The sequence below is a fragment of the Perca fluviatilis genome, chromosome 20 (assembly GCF_010015445.1).
Source record: "Perca fluviatilis chromosome 20, GENO_Pfluv_1.0, whole genome shotgun sequence".
NCBI classification, from domain to species: domain Eukaryota; kingdom Metazoa; phylum Chordata; class Actinopteri; order Perciformes; family Percidae; genus Perca; species Perca fluviatilis.
In genome coordinates, this window is record NC_053131.1 from 29,732,371 (window position 1) to 29,759,925 (window position 27,555).

The 27,555-nt window shown below is 41.8% G+C and overlaps 1 protein-coding gene across 1 annotated transcript; it reads right to left on the reverse strand.

The window, feature by feature from the left end:
• Positions 1-9,401: 9,401 nt before the first annotated feature.
• On the reverse strand, positions 9,402-23,632 carry LOC120549562. The gene is made up of 4 exons (XM_039786568.1): positions 20,302-23,632; positions 18,893-19,016; positions 17,500-18,393; positions 9,402-15,653 (listed from the first exon to the last, which is right to left on the reverse strand). Exons 1-4 carry the CDS (start codon positions 23,588-23,590, stop codon positions 15,071-15,073), a joined length of 4,890 nt encoding a protein of 1,629 aa, XP_039642502.1. The 5' UTR covers positions 23,591-23,632; the 3' UTR covers positions 9,402-15,070.
• Between the last annotated feature and the right edge of the window lie 3,923 nt (positions 23,633-27,555).

The following is a 27,555-nucleotide window of genomic DNA, read 5'->3' on the forward strand; positions in this document are numbered from 1 at the left end:
TGTGTGTGTGTGTGTGTGTGTGTGTGTGTGTGTGTGTGTGTGTGTGTGTGTGTGTGTGTGTGTGTGTGTGTGTGTTGTTCTGTGTTGCTAGCTGTTTGTATGCACTGCATGTGTAAAGAGAGGAGGACGAAAGGAGCTGCTGAATCTCAACACAGTCACACACATCCACCCACCCACCGTACATGTCACTGACCTTGGGCAGTTCAGCCTGGATTTGTTCAACACTGTGCAATTTCAGCTAAATCCTGAAATAACAGTCAAGATTTTTTGGAATGATTTGACCACTGCTTCACTGTGATAAAAGCCCCGGTCAGCATGATGTGATATGTCTTTAAAGTCCCAGTGCACTATCTGCCAGGTTTTTGCACAGAGGGGAACACACACACACACACACACACACACAAAACACACAAGCACAGATTTCTGTGATGGCCGATATATCAGCCCACACTGCTTCTTTCTCTGAGCTCAAGCCCAGGTTTAAAATAGCTCCCACTCCCTCTCAGGTCTTTACCGTGATATTTGTGATGGTCTTATATAATCGGCACCTCCTGAGCTTTTCTTCCTCTTCATCTATAGTGCTTGTGTCCCATTCTGCCTGCCTATATCTGTTTCTCTCTCACTCACTCGTCATTAGCTTTGACAGCATTTGACAGCTTTTGTCATTTTTTAAGGTAGCCTGTCTGCTCCAGCTCAGGCAGACCGGCAAACATTAAAATCATCTATGTTTATCTTTTGTTGCTGCTTTTGCCTCGCAGTAATTGAGGAATGAAATGTAAAGGATGCAGGATTGTTCCAAAGACCCTTTGGCTATTTGACAACTTTGTCTCTTGCTATCCAGAGGTGGGTAGTAACAAGTTACATTTACTCCGTTACATTTACTTGAGTAAGTTTTTGAAAAAATTATACTTCTAGGAGTAGTTTTAAATCACTATACTTTTTACTTTTACTTGAGATTTGTGAAGAAGAAACTGTACTCTTACTCCGCTACATTAGGCTACAATGAGCTCGTTACTTTTCTTTTTACCTCTTTGGTATTCTACGCGTATTCCCCCCGCGTGCGCCTCATTTTAATGTTTTATTTTGAAAGAGAGAGAGAGAGAGAGAGAGAGAGAGAGAGAGAGAGAGAGACTGCCGCCAAAGGCTCTACCACGTACGTTTCACCAATCAAACGTAGTTGTGCAGTCTCGTCAGCTGGCAACAAAAAATAGGCGACGCTGATGCGTAAATCAACGCTTATCAATATCACTTCCCCATCAGTCAGGACCAAGATCTGACCATAATTACACTGACTTGTCCTTTCCATAAACTGTCGTTGCTTTAGCCTATTATTTCAGTTGCAATCCTGCCAGTGGAAGCGATCGTGAGAGCAAATAAAAAATATAAAAAACATAATTCAAACCGCTGTGCGCATTGGCTCAAGAAGCAGAGAAATTGCCGATATGTAATTCCCTCCCATTCAAATCTATATATTTCATAAATATATAGGCTACCCATCAGGGAATGTTTACGGCATTGTCGGTCTCTAAATGTTTTAACTTTTATGAGCGCACTCTTCTCCCGTCTCTTTCTCTCTCTCTCTCTCTCTCTCCCCGCACCGAGCTCAGACTGATCTTCTATAAGAACGGTGATGCCGTTATCAATCGAGTAGGCCTATTGATTGTTCAGTAGGCGGTGCTTTTCCACCGGTTGATCTCTAATCTCCAACATAACCTGCTCCCGACCAGGTTAGGTGTTCAGCATAAGTTACCACGGCGATTGAACCTGGTATCAAGTGATCCACCTTGGTGATAAAGAAAACCCTGGGTTGAACCTGAAGTTACCTCGTTAACCCCAAATCTTGCTTCATAGTCCAGGCCTCTGGCCTCATAATGAAAGCATGTTTACCTTAGTAAAAGTGCCAAACAGCAGCTCCATTACCTTGTTCTAGTTCTGCCTGCAGAGCCTTGTAAAAAAAGTAGGTTTGGAAATTTGTTACTTGTGCTTATTTATTTTTATGTATTATTATTTTATGTATTTTATTTTTTAAGTACTTGAATTTACCTGGATTATTTTAATTTAAGCTATTTTGTAATTAATTAATTTTTATTTATTTTATTGATTGGATGAACTATAATTTGCCTAAAGATGATTATTTAGTATTTTTGTCCGTCTGATTGAATGCTTGTGTTAAAAAATAAATCAGACGTTACTCAACAGTTACTCAGTACTTGAGTAGTTTTTTCACCGAGTACTTTTTTACTCTTACTCAAGTAATTATTTGGATGACTACTTTTACTTGAGTCATATTATTCTGAAGTAACAGTACTTTTACTTGAGTACAATTTTTGACTACTCTACCCACCTCTGTTGCTATCCCCTCCCACCATGCAAAGGTCTATGGTGCTGGTGCTTGTGTTACCACCTTAGCCGCGCTCACACTTTGGAACACAGCCGTATTCGGCAGCAACGTCCAACAACATCTGCAGCTGCTACACCGCACAAGCAGCACACCACCATGGAGAGGTACTCTGCATCAGCGCCTTACTAAACACTACAAAGAAATAACGGAGGCAGACATGCTGAGCACTGTAGAGAAGCCAGGTTACCGACCTAGCACTAAACTTACAGAAAATAGTTCTTCTCAGGTTTCTTATATTTAACACTTTGCACTATTTTATTACACTTTATTAAGCATTTCTTATTTATTCTTTAATGTTGCACCTTAATGTTAAGAGATAATTGTTAAGTGTTCATTGTGTTTTAGACCTATGTTTACATTTTTATTATTTGAGTGTTTTCCATGGTTGTGTTGACATTTCTGCTTTTATAACTGAGGGGATTATAATCAGAGGAAGGTTAAGTTTAAAATAAAAATGTTTAAATTTAAAATATTTTTCTCCTGGTCCTTATTTTAAATGGGTCATAAAAAATATCAATAATTATCGATATCGACCGATATGAAACACTTATATCGTGATACAGTTTTCAGCCATATCGCCCAGCCCTACTCTATACACGCTAAAAGTATATATATTTTTTTAAATGGAGTCTGGTGGTTTTAGCGCTAGCGACCTCAGAGTTTCTGGTTAAACAGAAAGGTCTCAAAAGAGGTTTTAAAGGTTTATCTCTGAAGGGATCCTTTCCATGATGTAGTCAGACACTTAGAATAATAATCTGAGCCTGACAGTGGTAAAACAAGCCCTTTTGTGAAGGTAAATACAAGCTGTCCTATTAACTTCCATTGTAGCTTGTTTCGCCACTGCCGACTGCAGCGATCTCGCTTAATACTGGACCAATGTCAGAGATTGTTGTTCCTATCAGTCACTTAGACACGAAAACATATGAAAATAGGTTGAAAAAAATGGTAGTTACCCTTTAACCCAGCTTGTTTTGTTATGGTTTCATTTTTCATTTCGGGGAGCACTGGGTGGAGGTGAAATATATTCAGCTTCCAAAGCTGAAGCTGCATCTCAGAAACTGTTTAGGAGCCACATACTGTAGTTAAACAATGTTGTGTTCTCTTTGACCTAAAATTCATAGTCTTGTACTTGAACGCAATACTTGAGTAAAAGTACAACTATATCACCAGAAAATGACTTTGGTAATAATAATAATAATAATAATAAAATAATAATAATAATAATAAATGCAAAACCAAACAAAACAAGATTCAGGCACAGATGAAAAGGGAGGGGGGCGTGGGGCTAAGGATAGGCAGAGGTGAAGAGATGGGTCTTGAGGCGGGACTGGAAGATGGTGAGGGACTCAGAGGTGCGGATCTCTTGGGCGAGGGAGTACCAGAGCCTGGGAGCTGCCCTGGAGAAGGCTCTGTCCCCAAAGCTGCGGAGGTTGGACTTGTGGATGCAGAGGAGACCGGCTGAGGTGGATCTGAAGGACCGTGAGAGTTGGTAGGGGGAGAGGAGGTCAGTGAGGTATGAGGGGGCCAGATGGTGGAGGGCTTTGTAGGTGAGGACCAGGATTTTGTAGGTGATCCGGTGGGAGATGGGAAGCCAGTGGAGTTGTTTTAGGACTGGAGTGATGTGGTGCCAGGATTTGGAGCGGGTGATGAGTCGGGCGGCTGCGTTCTGGACCAGTTGGAGTCGTTTGATGTGGGTAGAGCTGTTGTCGAGGAGAAGTGAGTGGCAGTAGTCCAGTCGGGAGGAAATGAAGGCGTGAATGAGTCTTTCAGCAGTGGGGGGTGTGAGACAGGGTCTGATTTTGGCAATGTTGCGGAGGTGAAAGAAGGAGGTTTTAATGACATGACGGATGTGGGGCTCAAGGGAGAGGGTGGAATCAAAGATCACACCAAGGTTACGGGCCTGGGGAGATGGGGAGACAATGGTGCCGTCGATGGTGAGAGTGGGGTTATGGATTTTGCTTAGTGTGGATTTGGAGCCTATGAGGAATTCAGTTTTATCGCTGTTGAGTTTGAGGAAGTTGTGTTGCATCCAGGTTTTAATAGCTGACAGACAGGAGTTGATGTGGGAGAGGGAAGGATTGTGGGGGGATTTGGTGCTGAGGTAGATCTGGGTGTCATCGGCGTAACAGTGGAAGTCCAGGTTGAAGTGGCGGAGTATCTGACCAAGGGGGAGGATGTAGATGATGAAGAGGAGGGGGCCGAGTATGGAGCCTTGAGGAGGTCGTTGAGGACTTTGAGGAGAGCGGTTTCAGTGCTGTGGAGGGGCGAAAGCCAGATTGGAGGGGTTCAAATTGGTTATTGGCATGAAGATGGGTTTGGAGTTGTGAAGCGATTAGAAGTTAAAGTCACCTTTTAAAAGAAATAAAAGTCTTAAAGTATCTGATATTTACCTAAGTATCAAAAGTAATTTTCTGATATTAAATTAACTTAATTATTGGAAGTCAAAGTAAAAAACAAAAACTTTGATTATTTTTATTTTATGGCCAAAAGGTGTGTAACGTTATCTTGATCAGTCCCACGTTCACCACTGTCGTCGGGGTGTCTGCCACGTTGGTGGCAGAGGTGCTTTCAGGACACTTTCAGTTATTATGATTCCTCCTCTTCTTCTTTAGTTTTGGTCTACATTTTTTTTTTTTTGCCGCTTGGCAACAAACAGGCATTACGTCACCAACTGGAATGGAGTGTGCATTAACTTGCAATCTAGGAGCAATGATTCACCAAACTAATTTCTTCTGATTTTATTTTGTAGTAACGAGTAGCTAAGATGCTCAGGGGAAATGCAGTGAAGTAAAAGTAAAGGTTTCCAGAAATATAAATAAAGTAAAGTACATATATGTGAAAATTCTACTTAAGTACAGTAGCAAAGTATTTGTACTTTGTTAGATTACAACACAGAAAATTCATTTATACGTCAATAATAATTTTTGATAATAATTGTAGTCCAGCCTTTACTTCAGAGACAAACTTTGTAACACACGTTATAATGCTCGCCTAGCTGCTAGCGTGGCACGCCCTCATACTCTGCTTCTGACTGGCTAGTAGTCCTTACCTAGGTACTGCACATGTGCGACTCTCAACAAAGATGGTACAGAAGTGCGATGCCTCACTCTGTAGTTAAAACAGAGAGCTCAACACACAGGGTGAAAAGAGGAGCTGCAGCAATGTGCAGTACAACAAAAATATTGTGTTTTTTGAAAATTAAACCACATAAACCTATTCTGGTACAACCTCTAAATACATCATCATGATCAGCTAGCAAGCATCAATCCAGCTAGCATCTAGCAGAGGTGGGCCATCAGGGCCAGCCAGGCATCTCTGCTGGCCAAGAGATTGTCAGAATCAGAAAATTGTATAAAGTGATGGCTTCAGTCACCATGTATTCATGTCTCTGCAATAGTGTATTTAAACTCTCAAGGTGTTAAATCACTTTATTCCACACGATAATGTCCTAATGCCATGGTGATGTTATTCAAAGGTGTTTTAATTGCCGTAGGATAGTAGAAGGCCCGGGTGTAAAATACACGGCCCGCCACTGGCATAAAGATTTTAAAATATGTAAGTTTTACTTTTTCATTGTTCCTTCCTGGCAACTTCTCTAACATGCAGCCTGAGATACAACCTTGAATCCTGATGCCTTCCATTTTATGTTTGTGTGTGTGTGTGTGTGTGTGTGTGTGTGTGTGTGTGTGTGTGTGTGTGTGTGTGTGTGTGTGTGTGTGTGTGTGTGTGTGTGTGTGTGTGTGTGTGTGTGTGTGTGTGTGAGAGAGAGATTCTGTTGAGATTCAGCAGCTCCTTTCGTCCTCCTCTCTTCACACATGCAGTGCATACAAACAGCTAGCCACACAGAACACCCCACACACAACCCCCCCCCCCCACACACACACACACACACACACACACACAGCCACAGACAACAAAAAAGCCAGTAGCCACCCACACACATGCCCACAAAGTGAAATACACAGCAACAATGTGAAGTAGAGTATAGCTGCTGTAACAGAGAGAGACAGAGTATGTTCTGCACTTCTGTTAACATTAATACTGTGATCACTAAAAAGAATGAAGACATAAGGGCACAGTTGAAAGAGCAGCGATGGGCTAAACTCAAGTATTTGACAGGTTTCCCTTGCAGTAGGGGAGTTTAAATGTGGACATTGTGTTAATGGTTGACTGCAGTTACACAAACCAGTGGGAAGTCAGTGGGAAGATAAAGATCAAGATGACTCTGTGGTGGTGCTGTGGAAATTTTAATTGGCACAGTTTTTTTATTCTCATCTGTTCCCATTTGATATTGTGATAAATAACCATGAATATGACTGCATGTGAACACGAGACAAGGACCTTAATGCTCAGCAAACCTTCCCTGTATATTCAGGCGGCAAGGTGCAGCCACCCACCTGCTCCCACCAAGCCAAGAAGCACCTGGTGTGAGCTAAGTGTTATTCTGTTCTGGTTTGATGAACCAGAATAGAACACGAGCAGATCCTCTCCCCCAGCTACTGCAGTGAGACTGTCCTCTCCGGAAAAACAACAGCACCAGTCATTTGTTTACAAGCGTTCTCTGCCTACAAATGACTGTGGTGACGTGATATTGCTAAACGGCACTAAACCTAATAGGAAGGACGTTGTCATTGTTGGTTTCTTTCACCCACAGTGACTGAAATACAGGCTGCCTGTCCTTATTGGTCAAGGTTGATGAGGCTGACACAAGGTCCTACGTTTCAAAAGCTTTCAGCCACATCTCTTCACCTTCCTCAGTGGATGGAGTTTGCTCAGTTGTCATGGAGATAGCTTAGGGAATCACATGCACATCCATTCACCAACGATAACCATTACAGTATCAAGTTTGCAGACAACACAACAGTGGCTGGTCTCCATCATCAACAACAATGTTGTCTGCTGTTTGGTGCTGAGCAGGTAGTGTACAGTGAGTTTTTAGCGCTTTTTCACTGAAAACTACGGTGGCCGACAGGGGCAAACGCCCTGCAACTTCAGAAAACACATGCAAATAGATAAAACACAAGCAAATTAAGAAAGCAACTTCATTAATTTGACAACACGTGCAGCATTCAGCAAACGCGCTGCAAATACACACAACACAACCAAATACATAAACACAATGTAAATAAAAAACGATGCAAAAAGAAAAGCACGCAAACCCTGAAAAAAGAAGAGATGGAAAAAGAAAAACTTCATTAATTTGACAACATGCGCAGCATTCAGCAAACGCGCTGCAAATACACACAACACAACCAAATACATAAACGCACTGCAAATACACACAACACAACCAAATACACAAATGCACTGCAAATAAAAAAACGATGCAAAAAGAAAAAGCACACAATCCCCGAAAACAAATGCAATAAAAAAAACGCTGCATCCAGATTACACAAAGGAAGTTCTCCAGACCTTTTCAAAATAAAAGCTTGCGTCTGGTCTGCTCTTCGTACTTTGGCGTTTTGGATGTTTTTGAACTAAACAGTACGGCAATCATGCTTTCTTAAGTTGCAGGGCGTTTGCCCCTGTCGGCCACCGTAGAAACCAAAAACATCACTATGAGAGCAGTGACAGTGAACCAGAACGTAGTAAAGTTGAGTGCCAGACAGCAACAATGAGCTAAAAGTCACTAAAAAGAGGAGCTGAAAGGAGCTGCAGATTCAGCTGATAATTCTCTGTAGGTTCACCACTACGAGCAATCACTTTCACATTGTTTTCACATTTTCATTTGATACTTCAAAAAATATATATAAAAGGTGTATCTGCAAAGGGTTAGTATGGTCACACTTGAAGGCGCTGTCATCGCCTCCAACCGGCTGCACTCCATTGCCTCGCTGATCTCTTTCCTAGAACTCTTTGTTTCGGGCGTCTCGATGCAATGACTCGTACAAATGGGAATTCAAACCTTGCCCATTTCACACCTCCACACACCTGGCCAATCACTGTGCAGAGTGGGTGTGATTATCAGATTGACATAATCTCCAGGCAGTGGGGAGTTTGGCATGAATAAGCCTAAAACCAAACTGAGTAAACATGTAAACGTTCCCTGCTGATTACATTGTTTTTTTTAGAAAGATGTGTAACAAAGTAACAAAAAGATCAAAGTTCATCCAAAACACCTCAGCCTGTTCATGACCTCCACTTACAGCTTCTATAGATGAACAACCACATCGGTCCCTGCAGACATTTTATGGTTGTTTTGTGATGTAGACTTATTGCCACTTCAGTGTAAAGAGAGTGACACATAATAAAATACAACAGCTTGTGCATTTATATTTAACCAGAACATTTGTTTGAATTCAGTCTCCCATATTTCTCAGAGTGCACTGATCCTGTAAAGTTTGATCAAATTGGTTCAAGAATTACAGTAAATCTGGCCGTATATTTTTACAGACTGTGTCACAAAACAGACTGTGTCATCTGGCTCAATAAATCACCACAGTCCCTGTGGTGGCTGAGGAACTGGCACATAGATTAACTATTCATAATGGTGGTCTCTCCCTCTCCCTCTTTCTCTCTCTCTCCCTCTCTCTGGCCTTATTTAAAGTGCTCTAATTAATCAGCTTTAAATAGATGGACAGACCTACATTACTGACACAACACAACTCCTCATACACCATGTACTATTCAATACACAGATGGCACCGCAGGGGGTGTGTGTGTGCGTGTGTGTGTGTGTGTGTGTGTGTGTGTGTGTGTGTGTGTGTGTGTGTGTGTGTGTGTGTGTGTGTGTGTGTGTGTGTGTGTGTGTGTGTGTGTGTGTGTGTGTGTGAGAGTGTGTGTTATGGAGAAGTTGCAGTAATAGAATTATTGTAACCATGTTTTGGCTAGTTGAGTGTCACTGAAGTAGTGCAGTGAAGTTTTTCCCAGTGATGAGTGATTAAACAGAGAAATGCCTTTGATATCACTGAAATAACTACCTTACAAAAGAAGAAATTCCTTTTTTTCTTTACTTAATCCTTCAATTGACAGCTGAGACACCAAAACAGGCCAAAGTGAGTCACGTTTTACCATCAAGTTTAGTCTTTATTTGTACATTAATGCATTTCAACAAGCCTTGGCAATACGGTACACAATAAGATTTTACATAAATCATCTTTGTCAACTAAGAAGTCCTCTCAGGTCTTAGTTCTTAAACACCAATAAGCTTTAACAGGGATCAGCATTAATATGAACAACAAAGTATTTTTATTTTTGTTATTATGACACGTATGGCCTGATATTACTGAATTTTACAAAAGTCAGTGAAGATGTAATTTATCCTTAATATATCACAGTGAAACTAGATGCCTTGCCACAGTTTAATGCGAGCGCAAATCAAAGATTGTTTCATTGATAAAAAATTGTACATACAACTATCGGGCTCATCCTCTCCTTTGGTCCGATGTGTGAGCTTTAAAGTTGAGTTATTAAGACAAACCATCCAGCAGACAGTAAAGCAGCAGGGTTAGAAAAAATGGCATTATTCCAATAGAAACCAGGTTTCCAAGTGTTACACAGCATAGTGCCAACTGTTTAATAGAGAACATCCCCCGCAAGTTAGATTTAATTAATAGTGTCATGACACCTCAGCCAGAACGTAGGGTTGATGTGACGCAATAGGCAGTGGGGAACACCAGACAGTTTGTCCAGGTAGTTTTATAAATGCTATGGCCTTGTCCCATTTCAACCGCAAAAAGCAGTCAGCTTCAAATAAACAGCACGGCTCTCCATACATGACATGCCAGAACTGGCAGAGAACCACCAAGAAACTGCCCGGAGCCCAACTGTGGAGCATACAGGGGGAAACTGGCTCTAAACTTAATCTATACGGCCTTCTTCAAATTAGGACTGCACAATTAATATAACAATATAGCAATGTGGACTAGTTCAATATCCAAATGGGGGCACAATATTTGTTAAAGGCAAAATATGTGTCAAACCATTCCGAATTAAGTATTGTGGTGCTTCAGAGACGTCCCAGCCTGCAAATTGAATCCAACAGACTAAATCCTCGCAAACGTCACACTATAATCATTTTAATTGGAATATTTTCAATGAAAATGCGAATGATACAAAAAGTATCATTCCCTCCAATATCGTGAATCATATCGCAATTGCAATATCAGTCAAAAATAATCGCAATTAGATATTTTCCTCTTTTCGTCCAGCCCTAGCTACAATGCAATTTTCATACAGAATAAAAAGGAGATTGCATCATTGAAAATTATGTCTCTGACAGTCATAACACATACACCCGCTCCATGCCTTTATATTGCTCATATGTGAAATGTGAGTGGAATGTGTCCAAACTATGTGCAATATCACAATGTGAGCTCGGCCACCTCCAAATAAGAGCTAATTCTGTCATGGTTCTAAAAGATACACTCCCTGAATTTAATAATGCACTCAAAGATAATAAAATGCAAGGCTGGATTAAACAAAGCATGAACATGACCCAAGGCCCCAAAAGTTCCAGGTTCACTGTGTGTCAAAGTTCTTTGGTAATTTGATTAATTATTTGTTGGCACCACATCAAATAAGACATGCACTTACTTATGAATTTACTTTGTGACCCCGATTGGGAGAAAAAAAACAACCAAATTGTGGCTAATTCGGGAACAATCTTGCTCTCGTATTTAGTTTTTACACTGTGCTCTCTCTGTATACTTTCTTTCCTTTTTCATTTCATTCCATTTTATTTCATCTTTTTCTTATTTTTAATAATGTAAATCTGTATTTTTTATTTTTAACCAAAAGCCCTACTAGGGACAAGTGTCGTGAATTAGCTTCGGCTAAAAACACAACATTATCTATGTTTTTTGTATCTGTCCCTGTCTAAATAAACCTTTACTAATAATAATAATAATGTAGATGAACTGTTAATAACCGTACAGTATAACCGGTAAACAGCATAACCTGTTTGTTGCCATTTTAAAGTAGTGCACCTATAGTAAAATCTAGTTAAACGGCTTAGCTTAAGAGCTTGGAGCTGTTGTTAGATGTATAACCAATGAAATATACCAATAAATAACCCAGCAGATTACATTTTTGGATGTTTATGTGATTATGGAATATCAAATCAACCAATGGCACTGTAGGTGGAGGAAAGAGAGGACTTTTAAAATCAGTATCGTTAGCTTTGGTTAAGCTAACAGCCTGTAGGTCTGAGGGACAGCTGCAGGCGAAAGGAGAGAGGACATGTGAGCAAAACTGCAACAAAAAAAGGAAAAGAAGAGACATGGAAAAGGTAAGAGACAGTGATAGAGATCAAACCAGTGGGCTATGTGTGTGTCCGTGACAGAAGGAGGAGAGAGACGCAGCCTGTGAAAGGGAAAGAGCGAGAGTGCTACATAACGTTAGCGATAGCCCTATTCTCTGATGTTGTCAATTGCGTATGGTTAAGACAAGGCTTAGACCAACCAGTGACATTTTTTTCTCTTCTAATTTCAAAACTTGTAAGAATTTTTAAAGTCCTCACCCGACCTTGTAAGACGTGCTCCTTTTTGTTTCATCAAACATTGCCTAGCAACACCAATGGCAGAAATTCTGATGTACAGAACTGTATTTCATAATATTCAAACCACAAAAGCAAGGCTAAAAAGTAATCATTTAAATGAATGAACAACTGGTACTGACAAAGATTGTGACAAAGCGTCGGTATTTAATTTAATTTAATTTAATTTATTTACTTATTTGACGACCAGGCAATGAGAACGGTCTGTGTGTGGAGAATTTGGAGTTGTTGAAAGGCACCTTTGACGGAGCTGGGTAGGGTAACCAAAGTATACAAGTAATGTAGGCTAACTAAAAATTAGTAAAGTGATGCAATTACTTTTTCAGTATGTAATTAGTTATTGATAACAGCTTTCAAGTAACCCAGCACTTCAAGTTGTACATTCCACAATTAATGGATTTTGCGGAGGCTAATACCACCCTATTGCGTTTATATGGTAAATATCCCCACATCATTTTGTGTTTAATCAAATTACCACAACTTACTGACACACACAAAAAAGTAAAGGACAAACCTAAAGCACATGGGTACTGGTTGGTTTCTCCTGCCATGGGAGTGTAATTTAACATCAGCAAATCTGTGCCGTTACAGGTTAATCCGGCCATGCCAAAATGTCCTCACAGATCACTTTTCATGTTTTGAAACTGCTGACCTTCAACAGGGATTTGGGGTGCTATAAGGTGTCATAAAAATCTCAACAAATGTACATTCAATGCATTTTCACATGGTTTAGAAAATAACAAGTAGTCAGAAGTTGAAGTAATTTCAAACCTTCGATAGTCATTAGTTCAATCCCTGGTAACACATTCACTTCCTAAGACATCCCCACAATCTTGCAGCTTTAAAAATACGGATCAATGCTAATGAAGTACGTAAATCCTCCATGGATGTACTTGTAAATATGTGCTCGTAAACACCAGAAAATATTAAATAATAAATAATAAATCTATCACTAAACCAGACAGGTGCATTTAGAGCAAATCCTGTTGGTTTACACAGAGCAACATCATTAAGAATAGGGACTGGCGGAGCATAATGGCAGTTAAAGCTGCACAAAGCAACAGTTCTCAGTTTGCAGAAAAAACACAAACAAAAAAACACCAATGTTACCGCATCAATTGCAATCAAATCAAAAAATATGGCTGCAGCATCCCCACAATAGATTCACCTTCCAAACTCTAGGGCCATTACCTAGACGTTCAACACTGATAACACAAAGACAAATTTAATTGGCTTTGAGTTTGTCATAATTCAAACAGTTATCTCCCACGGCCCAATTTGAAATTCAAGTGCATATTTTAAAAAAGCACGAGTGCACCTGCTGAGGAAACATTTGCCTGCCAGGACATAACTTCCCACACATCCTTCCATAGCTTTAGTATTGTAATGCTAATTATTAGTGGGTAAGTGACAATGATTTGTCAACCTTCCATGCTCCCTTTGTCACATTTGTAATAGGATAAATCTGCTAGCACTGTGCTCTCTTTTAAAGGTGCTACATGTGTAATTGTTAACATCAGTAAATGATTAACACATTCATTTTGAAACATTAGAATGAGTAGTCAACAACAGAACCACTGCTGGAATGATTGGCAGCTCTACCAGTCTCCACACTGCATTTTACAATGTGTGCCACTGACATGGATTTGGATGAAAATCTTCTGGATTGCTTCACTTTCAATGCAAACAGAGCTAAAACTGTCAAATTCTCTCTCAATTGGTGGAGAGGAGTGAGAGGCAAATCATCTCCAACATGTTTATCCTCTTCAGTAAAGCCCAAGATGCCACGGAAATGAACTCCCTAGCACTAGAACTACCACTGGTGTGAGACAAAGGCTATCTATCATGTCTCACTGTTTATGGCAATTATACCGAGCTACCTGATAATAAATTGATGTTTAAAATTGTTACACATAGAACCTCTAAATGTGAGACTGCATTTACAATTAGTATTTGGTTGTATAAAATAAAATAAAACTCAAAGCCATTATTATACACATCACTCAGGCAACACTTGAGAAACATAGAATATAGCATGAATCCGTAAGCATATTGCCCAATTTTAACATTGACAATTTCAATTTAATTTATAAATAAAACATTTAAATTAAATGTTATTACTAAATCCTTCCAATATTTGTTCATGTCTGCACACACACACACACACACACACACACACACACACACACACACACACACACACACACACACACACACACAAAAACATATATATATATCGCTCTATAATTATCTCAATGATTCAAAATATATTATTGACACACTGTTAAATACACTGGAAAGTTGGATGTGATTATAAAATACATTGTACACTGTAAAGTTCGACCTCAGTCAGTTTCTAAAAGTCAGTTTTAAAAGCATATATATGAAGTAGTAAGGGCAGGTGTTGAAGTGAGGCATTCCATAGGGGAAGGAAGTGTAATTTGATATAAGACCTGAGACACATTTACATTGTTAGATCTTTATAAACAAAACAACACAACGGCAAAGTCCGACAGAAATTCTTTTCTCCAACTGTAATCATTTGTATGCGTTATTGTAACTAAATTACAACATTGTAATAATGTTTAAATACAGGTGACCAAGCCAAACCAATGGGAATGCCTCATATGTGAATTTTGTTTTTACTTCTAGTTGTGTATATCCTGTACAGTACATTCAATAGAATAAAAAACCCACAGTACTATTCATATTTCTTGTTTAGAGATAGAATAATGTTTAACTAATAAATCAAGCCTGTGTTTCAAACTTTGACTGTTGATAAAATCCATTAGGAATGACACTATGCAAATCTTACCTACGTGTTCTATCAGTGGCCATATTTCCACACCATCTCAACCTGAAGGTTTCTGTTTAGCCTGAGTCTCACACTATCTCAAACTTAAACTGATTAAATATTATATTGTGTAGAGTAGTCCAAGAAAATGCAACAATTAACTAGTCTTTTATGCAGCCTTTAGAAGGTCATAAGAAGGCAATGGCAGCAGCTAGATGCAAAATAAAAAATTTAGAGGCAAAAAAAAAAAATGCAGCTGTTCCAGCCATCAGTTTCTACAGAACAAGTTGAAAACCTTTTCTACCTTTTGGAAACAAACCCGGCTTCAGCAATAAAGCCTCCTCTCAAACGATTGAACCAGAAACATTTCCTTCACAAATCAACCAGAAGACGATGACGATGGTGACGACGATGAAGACGATGAAGATGAAGGGGAGGATCTATGGGAATCGCCTCCTTCAAGTTCTGTGAACCTTACCAATGATGATGTCCCTTCCTTCTCTTTATCCTTCCTGCTTCCTGTGCAGACTGACCTCTGGGCTGGTTTAAACTGCCATGTCACCTTCTTTGTTGTTGACGACTGATCTACGGATTCTACCCGTTTCACTGGCGCAGTGACATGCTGAGTTGCCATGGGAATAGCTGGTGTATCCGCCAGGCTGGTGGTGACCCCGGTAACCTTCTTTGCTATGCCATTGTTGTTTTTGTCCTGTTCCGTGAAGAGCTCACTCAGCACTTCAGGTTCGGTGGTTTCTCCGAACAAGTCCCAGCCTGGTTCAGCAGGCAGCCGCTTGGGCCGTGATACGCCGGCAGATTTATTACCAGCAGCAGATATTCTGGATGAGCGACTGGGATCGGAGTCGGACAGGTCTGAGTCCCAGTCGCTATCCCCTGCCACCGAGCCACAGCCCAGTACTGACAGATCAGCAGCGCCAGATCCGGAACTCTCTGAGTCTGACTCCCTAGAAAAGCAAAACAAACAGAATAAAAAGAGTAAAATATTAAACTACATTAATATTGAATTTCAGTGACCAAAGTGATCACTGGCGATCTACAGCCACAGCCATCACCAATCTTTAATTAAAACAATTCCAAATATTTCTCCAGTAACGTCATTCTTATATGTATATGAATGGTACACTGGGCAACTGTGGCTCCAGGCGTAGAGCAGTCGTCTACCATTCAGGAGGTCCGTGGATTAATCCCTGGCCCCTACAGTCTACATGTCAAAGTGTCCTTGGGCAAAACACTGATGTTTATCTTATGAGCAGGTGGCACCTTGTATGGTAGCCTTGGCCACCGGTGTGTGAACAGGGTGAATGGGGCCTGTAGTATAGAGTGCTTTGAGTGGTCGTTAATACTACAAAATTGCTATATAAATGAAGTCCATTTACTAAAGCACTGCTTTTAAAAATGCTGCAGAAAATTTCAATTCTAACACAAGCAATTTTTATATTGTTAAAATGACAAAGAATTATTATTAGTGCTACCTTGTGTGGGGAATTTAAAATACTCTACAATGAGTTTGTAATGGAAATGAGATGAGTGATGGTTGTGAGTCAAAGCATAATTTTGCCTGGAAATGGAATTCCACAAAATTGGCTCAATAAGACATCACAGTATGTTTAATTGTAAATCATTGTATTCAGATTCAGGAGTTCCTCAAAGTGTCCTTCCAACAAAGTGTCCCAAGTCCTGGTCAGCTGTTCTCCTCCCCTGCTCAAAACAGCCTTGGCTAAGCCCTGTCTACCCTTCCTGAGATGTCTAAAGGTTTACAAGAACCTTCACCAGGGTCTCCCTCAACTTCTCCCACACCTTTTTTGCTTCTGCAGTATTCTTGGCTTCCTGATTTGACTTGCTGCTTCAGGAGTCCCCTAATCCAAACAACCTCAAAACGACTTCTTCTTCAACATGGGCCACTTGGATTCCACATGCCTAAGCCTCCCTACCATGTGGAAAAAGTACTCTGTAGGTGGAATTGAAATTTCCAAAGTTAGGGGTAATAGCTAAGACACCTGGAAGAAGTTGAATCGTTGCTACATTGTGTCGAAAGGAGCTAGTTGAGGTGGTGTTGGTATATGTTTAGGATGCCTCCAGGCACAACCAGCTAGGAGGAGAACCTCTGGATGACCCAGAACTAGGGCTGGGCAATGTATCGATATTATATCGATATCAAGATATGAGACAAGAGATCGTCTTAGACTTTGGATATCGTAATATCATAATATGGCATAAGTGTTGTCTTTTCCTGGTTTTAAAGGCTGCATTACAGTACAGTGATGTAATTTTCTGAACTTACCAGACTGTTCTAGCTGTTCTATTATTTGCCTTTACCCACTTAGTCATTATATCCACATTACTGAGATCGTTTATCGAAAATCTCATTGTGAAAATAATTTATGAAAGCACCAGTTGTCAACCCTAGAATATTGACGTAATATCGATATCGAAATATTTGGTCAAGAATATCGTGATATCTGATTTTCTTCATATCTCCCAGCCCTACCCAGAACACACTGGAGGGATCACAGATCCCATCTGGTCTGGAATCTTTTCGGTATCCCTCAGGGAGAGCTGGATGACATGGCTAGGGAGAAAGATGTCTGGGCTACCTTACTTACCTGACTGACACTGCAACCAGGACCAGGATAAGCGGAGCAGAAAATGGATGGATGGATGGATGGATGGAGCAAAATTAACAAACTTGCTTTTAAATGCTGTTATAGTTTTTTCTCTGCCCCCTCACTGAATTACAGACAATGGAATGGAATGCACTACAGCTACGGCGAATACAAAAAATATGCATACCTGCCGCTGTAGGGTGCGGTTCCTGCAGGGCCCAGTAGGTGGCAGGCTGGAGCAGCCAGGTAGACAAAGCTGTCCGTGCACAGAAAGTCTCCTTCCTCTGGTTTTTGTGGGGCAAAATGAGTTGGCTTGGCGATCCATTCTGTATTTGACTGGTCCAAGTGTGTCTTCATACTATCTGAATGTTGCTGTACATTGTCTTGTTTTATATATTGGGTGGGAACTTCTGTCAATGTGGTGACTTCACCCTGGGAGGCAGGTCTTGCAGACACGGCAAGGTAAACAAAGCTGTCCGATTGGACAAAGGGATCTAAGTCACCACAGTCCAGGCCTGAGCTTCTGATTGGCTTCTGATTTGGATCTAGAAGGTGTTTGATTGGTTGTTTTGAGGGAGACAGAGGAAGAGGAAAGTCACTTCCCATGATGGTCACTTTTTTCCTGGGTGGTATCTCTTCACTTTGTGGGGCATTTAAAGCCGTGGAGCCCTCCCTGTCTGCATGGTCAAGTGGGGTCTTAGTGATTGAAACAGAACCTATCTTACCAACCCACCTTCCATTCTCATCTTTCCCTCTCTCTTCATCTCTCCCCATCTTTCCATGCCCTGCTTTCTCTCTTCCGCTATCTCCTTCTTTGTCTTCATGCAAGGAGGTGTCGAGGAGTGATGGGTAGCACCACTGTAGCTCTGCACTCTCCTCCCTCCCCCATTCCTTTAACCCTCCATCATCCCCGTCTTTCTCCAGTGACGTGCTGCTACTGCCTAGGTCAGAGCCACTGATTGGCTGGTCGCTGTCAGAGCCGGCCTCCTCCTGGCTCTGATTGGATAAGGACAGGAAGACGCCACTGGAGTCCGATTCCAGCGTAAGGTTGGAGTCTGGAGAGCTGTCCTCCTTAGTAGAGCTAGAAAAAAGACAAAGCAGTCAATTGACTACATCCTCATGTGCCTCCAATGACTTCTAATTCTCTCTCTCTACCAATGGTTACCACAGATGACATCAAATGTGTTGTAACCTACTATTTCAGATCAAGGCCATTGATTTGTTTTTGTCTGTCAGCCCCACAGAGCACTTTGATTTTTTTTATGCCTCTAATTTCAAAACTTGAAAATGTTCCAAACCACAAATGTTACCCAGAACAATTATAACTACTGTAGGGTGTTTAATACTGCAAAAAAGAAGGGAAACATAGAAAGCTAACTTTTAATGAGATAATTTGATAAAATGATTGGGTAAAGAGATATCAAAATTATTAAAGCCATACATGTTGCATTATAGGTCTTGTCAGCCAAAGCCCCCAAATCGCAAATGTTGTACAGCACCATTTCAACCTGCCCAATCCACATGGTCCACATTCTAAAACTATGGACCATGTGTACCATCTTACTTACCTACCTACTTACCTATTGCCAACAGTGGAAGTCCCAGCAGATTTGGTTGACCAGTCAACAGGAGGTCTGTCTGTGTCTGTAGCTGGTGAGGCCATAGCACTGAGCTCCAAACTGACCTGGGATCTGTTCCCCATTCCTGGTAAATAGAGCACAATTAAACATGATAAATGGGGAATCCAATTAAAACATTATACCGTTCATTACCCTCCTGTTCAAGCCTTTGGATATTTGATCACAGCCAGTAGAGCAGTGTTTTCCTAGTAGCTGTTTTTTAGCTGAGGCCTTTCTGCAGGAATAAAAAAGTGACAACAAATCCTCATCTAGATATGGTGGAGAATGGGTAGAGCTGAGGTAGGACAAGCAAATGGTGTCCACCATGCCTCAGTCACATGACAACAAGCAAGCAATCCCCAATTCCTTAATGGGAAAACATAACTCCCCTCCGCACGTCCAGCATATTGTGGGGTAACAGATCACAGTGTGTCCAGGTAGAAGGCACCACCTCTAGCTCTCTTAATGTAATGAAGGGTGTGCCCCAGGGTTCAGTCCTCGTACCACTCTCATTCACTCATTAACCCATGCAGATGATAATGTTATTTACAGCTCTGCTTCTACACAGTATCAGCCTTTTAAAAGGCTTTTGATACTGTACAACACACCTTTTAGGAGTTGAAATTGATTTTGAATCCTGACAAAACAAAGCCTATGATGTCCACAAAATCAAAGCAAAAGCCACTGAACCTTCCATCTACTGTATAATTACGTTTCAAGGCAATGTGATTGAGACTGTATCTTCATACACATACCGATGATACTGTGGCAAGGAGCCACTGAGCCTTTGTACATAGAACGCACGCTCAACCAGGTGAGGTATCCAGGCGCCCTGACATAGGATTCTTAATTGATGATTCTCTCTCTTTTAAGTCTCACATTCAGCAACTGAGCTGAGGCTTGTTTTTTTATTCCAGAAATAAGTTTTGATTTTCTTTTGATGCAAAAAGAAGACTTCTTGCTGCTACTTTTATGTCTGTGATTGACTATGATGTTTATACATGCATGCATTTTCTCAATGCCTTTACTTCTTAAATACTTTATACCATGGAGCATTGCGGTTCATTACAAATATTAAGAGCAGAGCAGGAGATGGGGGAAGTAGTGTTGAGGGTTCAATGGGGCCCAACAGTAAATTTTTTGATAACTCTGATGACATCGTTATGACATAATCAGGGGCTTTTTTCCAAACATGACATAGCTCTTCCAAAGTAGTAGTCTCCATAACATGACCTGTGTAAGTAAAATCAGTAGAGTTCTCATTTAACATAATCCTCTGATGAAGCTAAAGAAATTCAGTGTATTATTGCAGGCACCTGAATGAAATATGGGAAGAATGAAAACAAACATACATAAAATCCAACTAATACCTGTCAAGAGAGCAACTTTCTCTCTCTGTGGCCCAGGGTGTGTTTGGTACATGTCCGTTCGTTCCCTCTGTGGCTCCAGCAGTGATTGGTATAAATCCTGGGTATCCCTGTGGGGCTGAGACAGGTCTAGGTGCTCCAGGTCCGAGTCCAGCTCCCTGGCTCTCCTTTCCAACTCTGTCAGGCTGAGCTCCGAGGCTGCCGAGGAAGGGGGATGGGAACCCCCAAAGCCAATCGGGGGCCGGAGAAGAGGCCAACGTTGAAGGGAGCCCGAGAAGGAATCTGTATCACCACTTCCTTCCGCTCCCCCTTTCTCCCAGCCATCCTCCCACAATGTGTTGACCATGTCAAGGACAACGTCCCAACTCTCTATCCCCCCTTCATCTCCAAATGTGCCTCCTTCTCCTCCCTCCACCTCAACTTCTTCTTTCTTTGATTTAGCCACCACCTCCTCCAACTCTTGTCGATGCTGCTCTTGTATTCCATCTTTAATCTTCATTTCTCTATCCTCCACCTTTTCAAAGATTATTTCTACATCCCTTTCCTTTTCTACATCTTCCTTTATGTTCCCATCCTCTTGCACTTTCCCTTTAACCCTTCTCTCTGAATTTTGTTGTTTTGTTTCCTCCACCAGCCCCTCTAGGACAGTAACCTTCTCTTTCTCCTCCCTTTTGTCTTTCTCTTCGATCCTCGCCTTGTCTAGCTTCTCTTCCTTCCCCTTCCTCTCCTCAATTTCAGTCTTCTCCTTACTCTGCTCTGCTTGTTTCTCCTTGCTCCTGGTTCTCCTGTGTTCCTCCTGCTCTCTGCAGACCCTCCACTGCTCCAAGTTCTGCTCCTTCAGGGAAGCCCTGCCTACCAAACTGGCCCCCTGTACTGGATCTAGATGGGAGGGCTCTTTAAGTGAGCATCGTCCCACAATACTTGTAGCATTTATAATGGTTGTTAGTGGGTTCTCTGAGAAGTGGCCTGGACGGGAGTGGAGTTGGGCAAGTGGGCGCCTCTTCTCCAATGCTGAGAGGACAGAGGGGAGTGGGGGGAGAATAGGGAGGTTGTGGAGTGCCCCACCCTGCCGAACAGTCCTCTTTCTGACCATGATTCGGCGGGGCCAGGTGGACTCAATGCCCTCAGACTTAAGGCCTGTTGACTCAAGGTCTCCAAATCCTCTGCTTAGGCGAGGGCTGACCACGCCTGGTCGGAGCCCTGTGGCCGTGCCAGGTCGAGTCCTCGAGCTGGACTTGGACGATTTGGACTTGTGGGACCTGGAACCTTTCTCTACATGGCTAGATTCAATTTTATCGATGTCCAAAGGCTTTTTCTCAGCCTGATCTGCAGGGACAGTATCAGTTTTATCCCCAGCCTCAACATTTATGTTAGCTTTATCTGTAGTCTTGTTGCTGTTATGGATTTCACTGACGGCCCCAGTCTCAGTGTTACTTTTAGTCCCTGTCTCATTAATAACCCCAGCCTCTAGTAATGCTTCAGGCTCAGGTGTAGGAGCGATCTTAACTTCTGTCTCTTTAGTTTCTACCCTGGACTCTGCTACCAAACCAACCTCATTGTTAACTGCAGCTACACCTCCAGCTTCTGTTCCAGTCCTGTTCTCCACCTGCCTTAAAATAGCTTTAGCCTCAACCCCTGCCTCAATCTCTGGCTTCATCCCAAGACCAGGTCCAGCTCCAATCTCAACTTTATCTCCAGGCTCAATCCTGTTCTCAATGTCAGTCACAGTTAAAGGTATAGTCTCAGCATTAGATTCTGGTTTAGCCACACCCCTTCCAGTTTTTTCTCCACTCCTTGTTGTTCCCCTGTGTCCCTCCTTGTTCACAGCTGGAGCCATATTTTCAATCTCCACCCCAGACTGCACTTTTCCTTCGAGATCCCGTCCACCTGGTCGTGTTTTCACTTGTGAGCCCATTCTTATTTCAGACCCATTTTTAATGCTAGCCCTGGATCCGTTGTCATATTTGTTCCAACTTTCAGCTCTATGGTGTTCTTGTATTCCAGCCCTGATTTCAGCCTCTGACATGCTTCCAACTCCAGCTTCACTTACTATCCTCGGCCCACACACAGATTTGCTGTCAACTAACACCAAACCCACACTCCCGTTGTCATACTTTGAAACCATACCACCACCTACACTTTCAGGGCCAACCTTTGACCCGGCTCTATTCCTACCCACAGCGCCAGTGCCCATTCTGGGGGCAGCATTTGGGGAGGGTGAAGGTGATGGGTGGGGGAGTAATAGGGGTGTTGTATCTATAACCTGGTCATGTTCTAAAAACACAGAGTCTCTGTCTGAACGCAGAGGTACTGGTCGACCATACCCGAAGGTGCCAAAAGTTGATGTTTCCCTCCTCTCTCTTTCTCTCGCCTTCTCCCTCTCCAGCCTCCCCCTCTCCCTTTCTCTTTCCCACTCTCGCTGGGCCCACCCTCGCTCCATCTCCCTTTCTCTCTCCCTCTCCCACTCCCTTTCTCGCTCACTCCGGCCCCATCCTCCTCCTCTGTCTCTCATTTCCTGCTCGAGGTCATGAGCAGACAGTTGGACCAGCGGGGCACGGTAGGGAGATCGTCTAAGCTCATGGGGTGGTGACAGCCTGAGACTCTGGGTTTGGGAGTAATGCCTTGGCTGGATGACCTGGGGAGGGGAACATCGCAAACTCTGAGACTGACTGGGGCGAGGTTTGGCAGGGGAGAAAAAGACCGGAGTATGGTAACCCGAGGAGAGAGGTGAGCCGGAGAATGGGGAAATGAGGGGGGAGGTAAGAGAGGAGGACTGGCCCCCAGGGGGAGGGTAGTGTCCTGGGTTCAGATACCCCCCTCCTCTGTCCATCATTTCGGCTGTAGTAAGCTCCAGACACTCCAGGTGTTTCGGTGGTGTAAAGACTTTCCAGGAATGTCGGCCATCTCTGCTCTTTGTACTGTCTCCATGTTGATGGTGATGGGGATGGTGGTGTTTCTTGGATGAGGAGGAGGACACTCCTGGTGCTGAGAATGATGACACGGAGGGAGAAACTGATCGGTTGATACATCCTGGCGAATGGCAGCCACCACCATCGACATCCTGACCCCCAAGCTTCAGTGAATCAAAAATGGCTCTTTCATCCAGTCGTCGAACAAACGAGGGGTTCGGAGTTAGAGAGCGGGGCTGCGGATCGAACATGTCAGCCGGAGACCTGCTAACCCTTAGGGAACCGCTTGCAGAGTAGCTAAAACTCCCCTCACATCCACCGTCTTGCCTCATGGACCCTCCAGCGTGATGGTGATGGCTGTCAATCTGTTGATTGATGCACATGGTATCGTAGATGGATCGTTGGGGAATGTAGCCGTCTCCGTATCCCCCTTCCACTCCCCCAGCCCGCCCTCCCAATCCCCCATCCCCAGCTCCATGTTTCTCCAGGCAGCAGGAGCTCTTCCTGAAACACCCGGGACGGCTAAGAGGCTTACCCATGATTGGTCGGATGGCTGACGGTGGGAGGGACCGGTGGGAGGCACGGTTGAAGTTTGAAGAGTGAATTGTGAATCTGTTAATTTTACTAATTCTGAAAAATGTAGCTTGCAAAATAAATGTCAATATGTGCAAGATGCATGGCAGCTGGCTTTGAGAGGTCCATGGCAAAAGAGAAATGCTTTTTCTTTTATGGTAAAATACTGAAGCATTTTTCTTGTCACAATATTTTGATCAAATTATGCAATTGCTGCGAAAAAAAATGCTTGTCAAAAGCTTCATGACATAAAAACAATGTAAACAAGAAAAATACTCCAACCAGATTTAGAAGAAAAAACATGAAAATATAAGACAAAATATGTCCAGTTTTTATGTCCACAGGTTTACTGTTCTTAGCTCATCTTCTCTCCCATGCTCTTCCCAACATGTCCACATTTGTTTTTATTTTAGTTGTTTATTGTCTGTTCAGAGCCAATAAAGTCTTTTTTTCCAGTGGAGCGTTAGTCAGTCAGACACAAAGCGACAGAAAGGCCGAACACAAAGCGTCTCCTTTCATTCTGGCAGTTTTTGTTGATTACCATCGTCTGTCTGTGGAAAACAAAGCAAACAACAAAAGATTTGAACGGAAGACAGTCTCTCCATAAATATCAAAGTGAGTAGACATTAAAATATTCAGTATTAAGAAATTAGTTAAAAATCACTGATATTCTTACATGTCCAATTAAAGGGCCACTCCACCAATGCTATACACAAAGCTCAGTTTACACCTCACAAGAAGTACTACTCAACCTGTGAAATCAGTTGTACAGTAGCCTATAATGTCCTCTGTGGCTCTGAAAGAACTTCTCTGAAAAAGTAACCCCGATGATGTCATCAGTTATCTCAGGTTGGGCGCGACATAGAAGGCTAGGGCAAAAAACTTGAAATGTGGGGTTCTAATGAAAGACATAATTTGGTTGCATTGTGGGAATTGTAGGATCTATCCAGGAGTTGTTTGGAGCTTGACCCATATAAGGTAGTAAAAGTAGCAAACCATTTCCTCTCTTGATTAGAAAATTGTAAATCTTGTATTGTAAAAACCTCAAATGTACTTTATGTAGAACTTTTCCTTCTCAAGATGAGCTTAAGACCAAGCAAAATACTGAAGCCCTTGTTGGTGAATTCCTTTCGTCAATTTGTAGAAGTAACAGCCTGCACCAAGCAGCCTTAAAGCCTCATGCAAATTTGGTGCCAAAAATAAAGTCAAGATGACGTCAATATTCCTTCAAAGCTGTTCCCTTCTTCAATATGAGAATTTTCTTTGGTGACAATTTTATTTGATGTCCTGATTTAAATGTACCAAACTGGTTGATCTACAGCAGCTAGCCCGCTAACTCCATCTTTGTGGGAGATAACAACAGTACTTAGTATGATGATTAGCTCTAAACATTAGCTCATGGAAAGTCACCAACATCACATGAAAAAGGCATTTAAAACACATTTTGACCACAGAGGCATGGCATCAACCACACATACTGAGATCTGGCAACCTCAGGACGACACTGACTGGTTTCAGCACACTTGAACCAGTTTTAGAGAGGAATCAAAGTTAAAAGAGGAATGAATAGTAATTTACTGGTTCGAAAACTCCATTTAGACTTCTTTTTCTCACATAAAGAAAAGAACAGATTGACATTCAATAATTGAAAAACATCGTTAGAAAGCTTTCCACAGTAGTCCTGAAATATCCATACTGATAGCCATCTCAAATGTCACACTGAAGAGTCAGAACTGTCTAATTTACATGCATTAGTGACGCCAAATTAGTTGAGCTCCATCAAAGGAGCCTATTGATCATTGAGAAATCATTCCCAGTCTCCCTATCTTTTTCCCTTTCTTTTCAGTGTACCTTCATTCTTAAGCATCCTCTCTCCCTCTCTCCTTCTCTCTCTCTCTTTCATCACTGCTGCTGCCACCTTCTCTATTTCCCCCCCGATCAATAGAAAAGCCAGAACCTTATCAACATGGTCACAGTCATTAAAAGGCATCAGTCAATCCAGTCCGTCGATCTCCGTCCCATCCTGTAAATGGCTTGTCATTCTGCCTCAAATAAGCATCCTCATTTGTTTTTCTTACCGGCATCTCTGCCCCTGTCGTTTTTCTCTCTCTCTCTCTCTTTATCTCTGCCGTTTTTCGCTTTTTCTGACGCTTGTCTCCCTCTCTCTCCCCCTCTTTCTCTCCCCTCTCCCTCTCTCTCTCTGCTGTGAATCATGCCTTCTGTCAGAGGAAGATTTTTTTGACAAGCCCTCTCTCTGCCAACCAACACACCAACGCAAACCCTCCTCCTCTCCCTTTCCCTCTCTCTCCCTTCTAGCTTTTCTTTTCCTCAATCCAGCCTCCCTCTACCTCTGTCTATCTCTCTCTCTCTCTCTCTCTCTCTCTCTCTCTCTCTCTTCTTTCCTCCCATTTACACTCCACACAGCTTCGGGGCTTTAAGAGCTTTGGAGCTGCAAAGAGACCAACTTCTCCTCTCCAGCTGCTTCTCCTTCCTCTCTTCCTCCATCTCATCTCTCTCTTTCTCATCGCTCTCTCGTCATCTGTATGTATTGCTATCTTTCTGTCTCCCCCTTCTCTCATTCCTTTCTAGATTTAGTTTGACCTGACTGGATTCACTTGGGAAATCAACAATAGACATTTTAGAAATGAGGTAACGGAGAAGAGGAACATAAAGGAGAAGTCTATCTATCTATCTATCTATCTATCTATCTATCTATCTATCTATCTATCTATCTATCTATCTACTATCTATCTATCTATCTATCTATCTATCTATCTATCTATCTATCTATCTATCTATCATCCCACATAGCCATGTTTCAGTCTCCCACACACTCTTGTCTTCTCTGGCTCTCTCCATCCCTCTTGTAGCCCTCTCAGTTTGCCCTCTACCTCCCACTCTTCACCTCAGCGCTAATGCAACACGCATCACTGTGGAGGCGGCAGGTAGAGTGAGAGAGACCAAGAAAGAAAGAGCAACAATGGGTATTCACATACTGTACTGTGCGTTGTCATCAGCAACATCATTTGATCAAATAGAGCAGTGTGGAAAAACATTACAGTAAGAGATGTTACATAATATAACAATTAGCAGTATCATAATGTCCATTTTTTTTGCTCTTATATGTCTGAATGACATAACTCGCTTTTACATTTGCTGTACCGAACACTCCAGAAAAGGAAGAACAGAGTAGTTCGCCTAAACAGCAGCCACCATGTTTGGGCAAAAAAGAAAAAAAAAAAGAAAAACGGAAGACAGAAACACAAACTTCATCCAAATGAAACAAATCCCAGGAAGTAGGTGTCACCATGCTGCCCACCTTGTTTGATTGGCACATTGAGAAATGTATCTTTTGGCAATCCCTTGAAACATAGCAGCATACAGTAAGATACTGCACACCTCTGCCAAGGCTGCACAATCCTGTAAATGTATTCATGTCGACGTTAGTAGAAGACGACATTTAGACATTTCCAATCTGCATCTGAATCAGGAACTGTAGGAAATAGGAACTGCCAAAATGAAAGCCCAAACAATATTTGATTAATCAGGCAGATACCAATACCAATATTTAAAAAAAATATACAGTATATATATAATATAATTATATAATAATAATATAAAAAAATTATTAAGATTTGGATATAGTATATTTGGTCAGTAAGTTTTTGTTTCTACATAAACAAACATTATGAAAAATTATCCCTTTTTTTTTTACATAGATAGCCTATCTTTATTGATTTTCCAGGGCAAAACAACACACAACAGAACAGAAGAC

Excerpts from the sequence above, each read along its gene's own strand:
- LOC120549562 (XM_039786568.1), bottom strand. The coding sequence starts at position 23,590 with ATGTGCATCAATCAACAGATTGACAGCCATCACCATCACGCTGGAGGG. Across the intron at positions 19,017-20,301 it reads GAAAGTTGCTCTCTTGACAG|GAATGGGGAACAGATCCCAG; the intron begins GTATTAGTTGGA and ends TCTATTTACCAG. Across the intron at positions 15,654-17,499 it reads ACCGCACCCTACAGCGGCAG|GGAGTCAGACTCAGAGAGTT; the intron begins GTATGCATATTT and ends TTGCTTTTCTAG.